Below are 13,286 nucleotides of genomic sequence, written 5' to 3' on the forward strand. Positions count from 1 at the left end.
TTTTCTTCATGCTGATGATGGGGATTTGGGCCCTGTTTGGACAAAATAGTATTTCCTTCGCGTCGGACTCATTAAAGAAAATCTTGTCTGTTCAATGTCTGTTCAATGTGAGTAATTGCTATTCTGACATCCAGAAGCTCTTTTGGGTCATAAGAGACAATAGCAGCAACATTATGTACAAAATGAGTTACAAACAATGCTAAGAAAACAACAGCCATCCCCTCCGCCGCCATTATTAATTTGGAAGTATATTTGAGTATGAGGTGTGTGAGCTTGTGTGTATGTGTTTTGTGTTACTGAGTGAGTCTATATGTGTCTCTTACTTACTACAGGAGTATTACTTACTACAGGAGATGGCATGATGACTGTTCAACAGTTTGAAGGCCTTGAGATAGAAGCTGCTTTCAGTCTTTCGGTCTCGGCTTTCTGTTAAATGGTAGCAGAGTGAACAGATCATGACTCGGATGGCTGAGGTCCTTGATGAACTTCTTGGCCGTCCTTTGAACTTCTTGGCCGTCCTTTGACACAGAGTGGAGGTCAGGCAGTGTGCCTCCGGTGATGCATTGAGCTGACCCCACAACCCACTGGAAAACCATTAGGTTGAGGGCCATGCAGTTGCTGTACCAGGCGATGATGCTGCCTGACAGAATGCTCTCAATGGTGCATCTATAGAAGTTTGTAAGGTTCTTATAGGCCATGCCACATTTCTACAGCTACGTGATGTTGTGCCTTCTTCACAATGGTGTCGGTGTGGTGGGACCATTGCAGGTCCTCAGTGATGTGCACATCAAGGACTTGAAGCTCTTGACCCTCTCCACTGTGCCCCATCGATGTGGATGGGGGCATATTTCCTCTTCTGTCTCCTGTAGTCCACTATCAGCTCCTTTGTTTTTTATTTTGAGAGGGAGGTTATTTTCCTGACACAACTCCACCAAGGCTCTAGCACTCCCTGTAGACAGTCGTGCCATTGTTGGTAATCAGGCTTACCATTATCATGTCGTCAGCAAACTTGGTGATTGAGTTAGGGTCGTGTGTAGATATGTGGGTGAACAAGAAGAACAGGGAGTACAGTGTTAGCTAGTGTTCCGTGACTGCAGTACTCTCGCTGTGTGTGCCCTTTCATAATTCTTCAGTGTTTTCTCAGATTTTACCTAATTTCTTGAACTATTTCAATCTATAATTTCTCACTTGCTCTCTCTCAATTTGTCTCTATGCGTGGTACTCATCTCTTTGTGTTTCTCTCCTCAGGGACAGAGAGGGCATCCTGGTCCACCTGGTCAGACAGGAGAGCCTGTGAGTATTAAGTAGTTCATATCCAGTAAAAACTCAGTTATAACTGGTTACCACATGCCATGTTACACCTCTACATACACAGAAGGCACTGTTTTGATAGTACATAAATGCAGAGATAACAAAAATATCCATAATCCCGCATTTTCCTTTAGCCGGTCACAATACTTAACTAATTTCAAAACCTCTCCTTTTATGATGTGCATAAGGCCAACGCTTACTTATGTGGGTATAAAGCAGTGGTGCTTGAGTAAAACTGTCATACTTGAGAGAAGGGAAAGTCACCCAGTAAAATACTACTTGAGTAAAAGTATAAAGGTATTTGGTTTTCAATATACTTAAGTAGGAAAAGTATAAATAATATCAAATTCCTTATATTAAGCAAACCAGCCAGCACAAATTTCCTGCTTTTAAATGTACTGATAGCCAGGGGCATACTCCAACACTCAAACATAATTTACAAATTTGTGTTTATTGTGTTTGCCAGATCAGATGCAGTAGGGATGACCAGGGATTTTCTCTTCAAGATTGTTAATTGGACATTTTTCCTGCCCTGCTAAACATTCCAAATGTAGTAGTACTTTGGGTGTCAGCAAAAATGTATGGAGTAGAAAGTACATTATTTTCTTTAGGAATGTAGTAAAGCAAATGTAAAAGTTGTCAAAAATAGAAATAGTATTACTTAAGTATTACTTTAACCACAGGATCAGTGTCCCCCCCCCCCCCATGGGATGATTGAGCTAATGTAGGCTAATGTGATTAGCATGAAGTTGTAAGTAACAAGAACATTTCCCTGGACATAGACATATCTGATATGGGAAGAAAGCTTAAATTCTTGTTCATCTAACTGCACTGTCCAATTTACAGTAGCTATTACAGTGAAAGAATACTATGTCAAATCAAATCAAATTTATTTATAAAGCCTTTCTTACATCAGCTGATGTCACAAAGTGCTGTACAGAAACCCAGCCTAAAACCCCAAACAGCAAGCAATGCAGGTGTAGAAGCACCATGTTATTGTTTGAGGAGCGTGCACAGTTTTGAAATGTAAAATGCATTAATAAACCAACTAGGAACATTTGGGTAGACTTGATTCAACATTTTGAACATAAATACAATGGTTCATTGGATCAGTCAAAACTGTTGCACATACAATGCAAAAGAATATTGATATTGCACCGAACCTGGAATAATACATTGTTACCTTTCTCTTGCATTTCAAAGATGCTTAATAACCTCTTGAATCTCCCCATCCCAGATCCGGGATCGTGACTAAAGCCTCAGGCTCATTAGCATAACGCAACGTTAACGATTTCTGAAAATCGCAAATAAAATGAAAATAATGCGCCTGCTCTCAAGCTTAGCCTTTTCTTAACAACACTGTCATCTCAGATTTTCAAAATATGCTTTTGAACCATAGCAATTGACTAATTTGTGTAAGAGTATGCTAAGCTAGCTTAGCATTTTGAGTAGCATTTAGCATGCAACATTTTCACAAAAACCAGATAACCAAATAAATAAAATAATTTACCTTTGAAGAGCTTCAGATGTTTTCAATGAGGAGACTCTCAGTTACATACCAAATGCGCAGTTTTTCCTGAAAGCGTCTGTGTGTAGGAGAAATCGCTCCGTTTTGTACATCACATTTGGCTACCGAAACGAACCGAAAATTCAGTCACCAACAACGTCAAACTTTTTCCGAATTAACTCCATAATATCGACCGAAACATGACAAATGTTGTTTGGAATCAATCCTCAAGGTGTTTTTTCACATATCTCTTCATTGATATATCGTTCGTGGAAGCCTGCATTCTTCTCTAAATTCCATGGAAAAATACTTGCAGCTGACTTTTGCGCACCAATTTCGGCGCAGGACACCGGGCGGACACCTGGTAAATGTGGTCTCTTATGGTCAATCTTCCAATGATATGCCTACAAATACGTCACAATGCTGCAGACACCTTGGGGAAACGACAGAAAGGGCAGACTTACTCCTCTCGCATTCACAGCCATATAAGGAGACAGAGCCTCAAAAATCCTGCTCATTTCCTGGATGCCGTCTCATCTTGGTTTTGCCTGAAGCTCACGTTCTAGGGCACGCACAGAAAATATCTTTGCAGTTCTGGAGACGTCAGAGTGTTTTCTTTCGAAAGCTATCAATTATATGCATAGTCGAGCATCTTTTTGTGACAAAATATCTTGTTTAAAACGGGAACGTTTTTCATCCAAAAATGAAATTGCGCCCCTAGAGTTTCAACAGGTTAAAAAAATATGATTTTTTTCTTTGTATTATCTTTAACCAGACCTAATGTGTTATATTCTCCTACGTTAATTTCACATTTCCACAAACTTCAAAGTGTTTCCTTTCAAATGGTATCAAGAATATGTATATCCTTGCTTTAGTTCCTGAGCTACAGGCAGTTAGATTTGGGTATGTCATTTTAGATGAAAATGGAAAAAAAGGGTTCGATCCTTAAGAGGTTTTAATGTAGTTTTACTTAAGTACTTTACACGACTGGTGTGAAGTTAACATTGTGTATTTGCAAAGCAATTGCTATTGGCAATCAAATGTCGTGCTGGATATTTGGAATGATGCAGTTCGTTTTGGAAACATCTTCGCATTGTCGCTCTGTCAAAATGTCTCTACTCCAGTCCCATAGGAAAGCTCGTATCAATGACCCATGATGCAAAAAATACCTCCAAGACCAGAGCAACTCCAACCCATTATGTCTCGCCCATGGGATCGCTAAAGTGCTATGGCGACCATGTTAACGGATGATGATTTGGCATGCTAAAGCATCGATCAATCAGATTGATTCCTGGTCCATTATCGAGTCTTTGGAGTTCCAGCCCCAGCCCCTTTTCAGCAGTTGGTAAATGGCTGAGCCAAACATGCCTGGAGGCAGCCAGATCTGGAGTGAGGAGAGATCTGGCTGGCTGGGATGTTCCAGCTCCAAGAGCAGAGCCACTCACACCATCCAACACAGACACAGCCACTCACACCATATCACTGTATAGCAGCACTATACTGATTCAACCCAAGGAACACACAACAGTAGCAATGCGCATTCCCCTCCCACCTCAGCATCTGTCCTTTTCATTCATCTATTTCTGTGTTTGAGGGGTGCAAAATCCACTTGTCACTTAAATCTCACTGGATTGATTATTTTCACTTTATTGCGACTCTTTCTTACTCTTGCTTTGTGCCTGTCGTTTTTTTCCCTTTAACGTTACAACCACAGACATGTTTGTAATGACCTGTCAAAATTGAATATATTGTCTTTCTGTTGCATTTATAACAACGCTAAAGCTTCATCAGGGATTTAATGCATGGTCTTGGAAATTACATCACAGGAAAGAGAAGGTAACATTATTTTGTGTGTTGATTTTTTTGCCCAATTAAAAAAAAGTTATAATTTAATACAGTTGAAATGTTTACAAATTAAATGTGCTGAAATCAACACTCAGTTTATAGTGCTATTATGTCTGAACTCGCAAACAATGTTGTAACGTGTGCGCTGAGAATCGGAAAGCAAGTTCAGGGAGTGAGTGTTTTAATAAATAAACGTAACATAATACCAAACAAGAAAACACAAACAACACACATACATGACACTGGAACAGAAACAATGATGACTGGGGAAGGAACCAAACGGAGTGACATATTTAGGGAAGGTAATCAGGGAAGTGATGGCGTCCAAGTGAGTCTGACGCTCAGGTGTGCATAACAATGGTGACAGGTGTGTGCCATAATGAGCAGCCTGGTGACCTAGAGGCCGGAGAAGGAGCGCACGTGACAAATGTATAGTATGAAGGGAGTAGGAAAATGTATACATTCAGGACTGTAAGACACTCTGGATATGAGCTCTGGAAAAGAGCGTCTGCTAAATGACCCAAATGTAAATGAAAAATGTATGTATGTATAGATAGATATAATATAGAGTCAAGCGTGTTGATTTTTAATCTGATGATATACTGCTATTGACACACTTGCTGAATTAGGCAACAGAACGTGTTGAGTGCAGGTAAGCTGTTCTACCCCTTTATGTTAATTTATTCATATTGCAAATACACCGTATGTTTATGCAAATTAAGCATATAAAATGTACTTTATTTTAACACAAAATATTTTCACAAATACCTGATACCATTAGAACATGTATATATTAGTCCCCCCTAAAAATTTCATTTTACAATAAATATAATACCTGAATTTCCACCAAATCCCTAAACTCCATTCATTATTTGTCCGTGCCAGTAACATGTTTTATGTGCCATAATTTAGTCAATATCTGATGGATTTTAAAATTCAAAAGGTTTGGAGTATATTCATCCATTGTCCAACTGTTGCATTAATTGAATTGCTTTTAAAACCTCTTAATAATTTTGCTGACTGTTGCTACTTTAGTCTTTGGAAGAAGTGGGAGAGACTGGATAAGCATCGTAGTGTCCAGGCTATTTAAGGTTCTGGAGCGTCCGTAACACATCAAGGCTATTTAAGGTTCTGGAGCCTCTGTAACACATCAAGGCTATTTAAGGTTCTGGAGCGTCCGTAACACATCAAGGCTATTTAAGGTTCTGGAGCGTCCGTAACACATCAAGGCTATTTAAGGTTCTGGAGCGTCCGTAACACACCAAGGCTATTTAAGGTTCTGGAGCCTCCGTAACACATCAAGGCTATTTAAGGTTCTGGAGCGTCCATAACACATCAAGACTATTTAAGGTTCTAGAGCGTCCGTAACATATCAAGGCTATTTTCAGCCTAATTGCAAGGAGTCCTCTTGAGGAAAATGGCCTTAGAGAGAAAAACTGTGGAAGGGACGTCAATGGATGAAGTTTCTTGAGGCATGAGGAGAGTGTGTTTGTGTCCTCCTCCACCCCTCCTTCCCCAGTCTAAGACTATTTTTGCATGGACAAGATTAACAAATGCTTTTTTCCTTGTTCATTTTGCTATTTTGCTATTTGCCTCATGACCCCTGCATGCTTTGTTGACTATGAACTTTCTTGTTTACCCTACCGTGGAACAGACTGTTTGGGACTCTGACTCTCTATTAGTTACACAGACTTTTGCCCCCCCATCCTGTTCTATCCACCTCTCGCCGGCTTTGTATTCATGTCACCTGATGAAATTGCTGTATAATATGATCCTGTTGCCATCTAATGCACATTCTCATGTCATACATCAACACTGCAGAGCTTTCCCTGTCCTCTGCTGTGCCTTGATTGTATTACTGTTGATGATATCTGGAAATGTGCATGTACACCCACCCATCTACTGTTGCTTTGTATTCATGTTACAGATCAGAAGATTATTAGCTAAAATGGATCAATTGAAAGTGTGGGTTCCTGCTCCAATCCAGATGTGTTGGTCAAAAGACATGGAAGAAACAACCTTTCTGGTTATAACAAAGATCTTCCAAAGTTGGGGGAGTGGCAATCTTCTTCCAAGGATCACCTTCAGTACTCAGTTGTCTTCGCCAAGTCTGTCCCCAAACAATTTGATTTGCTGATTTTAAGCATTAAACTTTCAAATAACTCTTTGTTGGCTGTTATGGGGTGTTATCGTCCTCCATCAGCGCTGGCCTGTACCCTACCTGCACCCTAAGCACTCTCCTGGCCCCTTACACTAAGTCTGAATTAGAGGTCAACCGATTATGGTGCTTCCGATTATTGGAGGACCAAAAAAAGCTGATACCAATTAATCGGCCAATGTTTTTATTTAATTTATTTGAAATAATGACAATAATACTGAATGAAGACTTATTTTAACTTAATGTAATACATCAATAAAATCAATTTAGCCTCAAATAAATAATGAAACATGTTCAATTTGGTTTAAATAATGCAAAAATAAAGTGTTGGAGAGGAATGTAAAAGTGCAATATGTGCACTTTAGTATTACCAGTGTAACAGTATAGCTTCCGTCCCTCTCCTCGCCGCTACCTGGGCTCAAACAAGGAACACATCGACATCAGCCCCTCGAAACTTCACCCATACAGAGCAGACTTCCCCCACCTTGTCCCCTTCCGTGACCTCCCAGCCACGTCAACCCTACTTAACAACACGGGACAAAGGGGCAGCTCGGGACAGAGGGGCAGCTCGGGACAGAGGGGCAGCTCGGAACAGAGGGGCTGCTCGGGACAGAGGGGCTCTTCAGACTCCGGCAGCAGCGCCGGACAGACGGGAGACTCCGGCAGCAGCGCCGAACAGGCGGGAGACTCCGGCAGCAGCGCCGGACAGGCGGGAGACTCCGGCAGAGGCGCCGGACAGGCGGGAGACTCCGGCAGCAGCGCCGGACAGGCGGGAGTCTCCGGCAGCAGCGCCGGACAGGCGGGAGACCCCGGCAGCACAGGAGAGGAGGAAGGCTCTGGCAGATCCTGGCTGACTGGCGGATCTGGAAGAATCTGGCTGACTGGCAGATCTGGAAGAGTCTGGCTGACTGGGGGATCTGGAAGAGTCTGGCTGACTGGCGGATCTGGAAGAGTCTGGCTGACTGGCAGATCTGGCTGAGTCTGGCTGACTGACAGATCTGGAAGAGTCTGGCTGACTGGCAGATCTGGAAGAGTCTGGCTGACTGGCAGATCTGGAAGAGTCTGGCTGACTGGCAGATCTGGAAGAGTCTGGCTGACTGGCAGATCTGGAAGAGGTCTGCGCGAACAGGCGGGAGACTCTGGCTGACTGGCAGATCTGGAAGAGTCTGGCTGACTGGCAGACCTGGAAGAGTCTGGCTGACTGGCAGACCTGGAAGATCTGGCTGACTGGCAGACTCTTCCAGATCTGGCAGTCAGCCAGATCTGGAAGAGTCTGGCTGCTTCCAGATGGCGACTCTGGCTGCTCCATGCTGACTGGCGACTCTGGCTGCTCCATGCTGACTGGCAGCTCTGGCTGTTCCATGAAGACTGACAGCTCTGGCTGCTCCATGCAGGCTGGCTGCTCTGGCTGCTCCATGCAGGCTGGCAGCTCTGGCTGCTCCATGCAGGCTGGCAGCTCTGGCTGCGCTAAACAGGCAGGAGACTCCGGCAACGCTGTAGAGGCGGAAGGCTCTGGCAGCTCTAAATAGGCGGGAGACTCCAGCAGCGCAGGAGAGGAGGAAGGCTCTGGCTGCGCTGAACAGGCGGGAGACTCTGTCAGCGCTGTAGAGGAGGAAGGCTCTGGCTGCGCTGAACAGGCCGAGAAATTAGTTTTGATTGGTCTGCCGTATAGCAGGCTTCTGTCTATTTGAGCTGGTTAGTATGTGTATGTAATCCTGTCTAATGCGGCTTTGTCAAGTGTCAGTTGTGCAGAGGTGAGAACGGAGTCAGGCGCAGGACACAGAACTGAGTAAAATAACGTACTTTACTCTGAAAAATAAATCAGCCAAATAAATCCACGCAGGGATAACAAACCCTAACACAAAAGACTAACACAAGACCAGGAATAATCATGCACAAAACAAAATAAGGACCAGAGGGTTAAATAGGGAAATAATAATAATGTAATGGGAACCAGGTGTACAATCAAGAAATAACAAATGGAAAAAGAAACGTGGATCGGTGTCAGCTAGAAAGCCAGTGACGACGACCGCCGAACACAGCCCGAACAAGGAGAGGCACCAACTTCGGCTGAAGTCGTGACAGGCTTTAAAATAAATATATTGCTTATTAGAACTGCATACGTGTTGCTCTCCACTTTCTGGAGGACCACGTTTTGAAATCAGCAGAATTAGAGTTTGATAGCCAAGGAGATGGAGAAAACACCTGTCTCCGGGTTACATCTTCAAACTAAGGGCAACTGTGGCATCTGTGACAGGGAGAAGCGTCCATCCATATTGTATATGTGTAAGATCGTCTAGCTAGCTCCATTTTCAGATATTACACATTTCTAATTTTGACATAAAGACTTTTCATTTCAAGGTAAAGTGTACTGTTAGCTCACTAACGTTTGCTGGCTGACTCGCTAACTATCGTTACATCATGCATTAGGATTCATTGTTTACCTAGCTAGCTATCTAGCTACATTTCTTAACAAATTACTCTCGTCTTAGTGTGCCAAACCACAGATAAATCGACAGAGCGAGTAATGTTCAGTGAGCTGTTCTCTCTCTCCCTCTTAGATGTCTGGAAATAGCTGGAAAGTTTGAACAGAACGGTTGGATCAACCATTAAATAAATGGGTGGGGCTAAGGCTTAAGAGGGTGTTAACAATGCTAAATGGGTGTAGACAAAGAAGGGCTCTCCAATTGTAGTAACAAAACATTGAAATATGGTTTTCTCAAAAGTTATTTTACAATTTGATCAACTTTCAAAGCAGAATTACTTTCCCATTGTTTCTTCAAATGCAGTGTATGATATACCATTTTGTAGCACTGTCTCTACTTTTATCGAATGTAAAAAACAGAAATTAATATATTGCTACATAAGACCAAATCCCAATTTTACTTTTTGTGGCACCTGACCCCATGACTGAACATTAGTCCAGGTGTGACAAAACTTGGGCCTGTAGATCCTGCCTTGTTGATAGTGCTCTTAACAAAGAGCAGCAGTTTGTTTCAGAGTGGGTGGCAAGGAATAAGTTAGTCCTAAATAAACTGTCATGGTCAAAACATATTGAAACAACAGTTGCTAAGATGAGGAGAAGTCCATTATAAAGCACTACTCTACCTTATGTGTTGCAGTCATTTCAGTTGCTGTACTTGCTGATACGTGTAGTGTTGAGTCATCCGCGTACATACACACTAGCTTTACTCAAAGCAAGTGGTATGTTGTTAGTAAATATTGAAACAATTAATGAGCCTAGACAGCTGCCCTGGGGAATTCCTGATGCGACCTGGATTATGTTGGCGAGGCTTCCATTAAAGAACACCCTCTGTGTTCTGTTAGACAGGTAACTCTTTATCCACAATATAGCAGGGGTTGTAAAGCCATAACATATACGTTTTTCCAGCAGCAGACGATGATCAATAATGTCAAAAGCCACACTGAAGTCTGACAAAACAGCCCACACAATCTTTTTATAATCAATTTCTCTCAGCCAATCATAATTTATTTAAGTGCTGTGCTTGTTGAATGTCCTTCCCTATAAGCATGCTGAAAGTTTGTTGTCAGTTTGTTTAATGTAAAATTGCATTGTATCTGGTCAAACCCATTTTTTTCTTACAGTTTACTAATGATTGGTAACAGGCTGATTGGTTTGGCTGGTTGGCTATTTGAGCCATTGAAGGGGGCTCTACTATTCTACTATTGAAGGGAGCTCTACTATTCTTAGGTAGAGGAATGACTTTTGCTTCCCCCGAATACACTTTCAATTAGGCTTAAACTGGGAAAGTATGGAAAATATGAGTGGCATAATCGCTGTTCCATTCACGATGTTAGACCCCGGTGGCATGTCATTGTTGACAGAGAAAACATAATAAGTATATCTTCATCAATCCTTTTACAGAATTTAAAATTACAATGCTTTTCTTTCATAATTTGGTCAGATATAGTTGGATGTGTAGTATCAGCAATTGTTGCTGGCATGTCATGCTTATTAAGTTAGCTAATTTTACAAATTAGAAAATCATTAAAGTAGTTAGCAATATCAGTTGGTTTTGTGATGCATAAGCCATCTGATTCAATGAATGATGGAACTAAGTTTGCCTTTTTTCCCAAAAATTAATTTAAGGTGCTCCAAAACCTTTTACTATCATTGTTTATATCTTTGTTTAATAGTTAGTTCTTATTTGTATGCAGTTTAGTCTTGATTTCCCAATTTGCAATACGTTTGCCAATCGGTTGTGCTGCCAGACTTGAGAATCAAAATCGAGCTCAGGTGCATCCCGTTTCCATTGATCATCCTTGAGATGTTTCTACAACTTGATTGGAGTTGATTTGGAAAGGCAAACAGATGTCTATATAAGGTCAGTTGACAATGCATGCCACAGCAAAAAACAAGCCTTGAGGTCGAAGGAATTGACCACAGAGCTTGAGAGGATCTGCGGAGAAGAATGGGAGAAACTCCCCAAATACAGGTGTGCCAAGCTTGTAGCGCCATACCCAAGAAAACCCAAGACTGTAACTCGCTGCCAAAGGTGCTTCAACAAAGTACAGAGTAAAGGTTCTGAATTTTTATGTAAATATGATATTTCAGTATTTTTTTATTTTATACATTTGCAAACATTTCTGAAAACCTGTTTAAGTCAGGGGGTCTGAATATTTTATGGATGCACTGTATAATTCCAAAACACAATCTTGTTGATATGCATTCATACATTGCTAGACCATTTATCACACACATTTGCATGTTAAAATGACTTGGTGGTTGTATCAACAATTGCATCAACTTAAATAGTTTTTTTTAAAGCATAAAATATGATATCGAACACACTTTCAATGTGTTACGAAGATTATTAGGATTGTTTGTTAATTTATGTATTGATTAATATTTCTATGTCTATATCTCTGCAATGCTGTCGCTGACAAGGAAAATAGACTCAGTGTAAAACTACTCTGCTTCAAGCAATCCTTGCATTGCAGACCTATTGCTTTTACTTTTGGTATATGTTGGTATATGTCTCATAGATCATGTGACTCACGTTATTGAGCCGTTATGGTGACATGGCAGCTTTGGTTTAGGTTGACCGTTACACTACCTATTACTCTGCACAAGGCGCTGTCTGTCACTGGCTTACTGTAATTTTTATCAATCTTTTCTATCTGCCTTTAACCCCATCTTCCTCCTTTCCCACAGGGGGAGCGGGGTCCAGATGGAAGCCCAGGTGCCAAAGGTTATCCTGGCAGGCAGGTGCAGTAAATCCTCTGATGTGCTGTGACTGTTGTAGTGGGGTCAGGCTTGACTGGTACAGTGGGGTCAGGCTTGTCTGGTACAGTAGGGCTAGGGATCGGATTTTTATTATTTTCAATGATGGCCTAGGAACAGTGGGCTAACTGCCTGTTCAGGGGCAGAACGACAGATTTGTACCTTGTCAGCTCAGGGGTTTGAACTTGCAACCTTCTGGTTGCTAGTCCAACGCTCTAACCACTAGGCTACCCTGCGGCCCCGAGGGTCAGGGGTCAGGAGGTTATGCTCATCTAGAGTAGGGTTAGAGGGTTCAGACCAGCTCTTAACTGGTGGATTAAGGAGGATTAAGTGTTAACAGGTTGTACCTGTGTAGGGGAGAGTGAATGTACTCGAGCTATGAAGCATAATTATGCGTATCACAATTCTGCACATCTACACCAAGTGCAGGACAAGTGTTGTTGTCATGTAAAGCATGCCACAAAGAGTCAGTTGAAGAGCTATAGTAAATCTTCCTAAGAATAAATGTTTTGACAATAAAATAAGAGACTCTTTTAACTCCATACTTCAAACCCAAGTCTGCTTCAGTCACAGACTCAAAAAATTGCACACAGACGCACGAACGCGCGGGCACACACACACGAACGCGTGGGCACACACACACACACACACACACACACACACACACACACACACACACACACACACACACACACACACACACACACACACACACACATAGTGTCACTGTGATAATTGGTTGGTTTTTATCTTACCACTAATTGTGTTTAACCGTTCAACTACTTTTTCTCTATCTTTGTCTTAGGGTTTGCCAGGTCCCATAGGAGCCATTGGGCCAAAAGGCACTCGGGTAGGTGTACCCTTAATTCCCTCTACCCCAATTATTTTCCAGTGGAGCCTGACTTTCTTTAGCAGTGCTATAGCCTGGACATTTGAGTCACACCCATAAACACCACACTGAACGCTGTTGTCATGCCTACGGGTCTGTTCCAAAACTGGCCCTGCCCCCACCGGCTGGAATTTCCTGTTTACAGCAGTAAAGAGGCCTTCCATCCTCTCCTTCTCTCCATCAGCAACCCCCATCCCCTGATCTACCACACAATCATCCCCCTGTCCTATCTACATCCATTCCCTACCTACCTATAACTACCACCGTATCTATCCCCTACCTACAACCATAAGCTATGCATCAACCAACTCCCTCACAACCCCTGGTTCAC

General features: G+C 42.1%; 1 protein-coding gene across 1 annotated transcript in view; it reads left to right on the forward strand.

Annotated features, from left to right (window-relative positions):
* The window catches only part of col27a1a (collagen, type XXVII, alpha 1a), a 260,653-nt gene that overhangs the window by 65,050 nt on the left and 182,317 nt on the right, over window positions 1-13,286 (forward strand). Inside the window, exons 8-10 of the mRNA XM_064941974.1 lie at window positions 1,249-1,293; window positions 11,998-12,051; window positions 12,872-12,916. Coding sequence (XP_064798046.1) covers window positions 1,249-1,293; window positions 11,998-12,051; window positions 12,872-12,916 — 144 coding nt within the window. The remainder of the gene's footprint in view (window positions 1-1,248; window positions 1,294-11,997; window positions 12,052-12,871; window positions 12,917-13,286) is intronic.

The sequence above is a fragment of the Oncorhynchus masou genome, chromosome 28 (assembly GCF_036934945.1).
Source record: "Oncorhynchus masou masou isolate Uvic2021 chromosome 28, UVic_Omas_1.1, whole genome shotgun sequence".
NCBI lineage: Eukaryota > Metazoa > Chordata > Actinopteri > Salmoniformes > Salmonidae > Oncorhynchus > Oncorhynchus masou.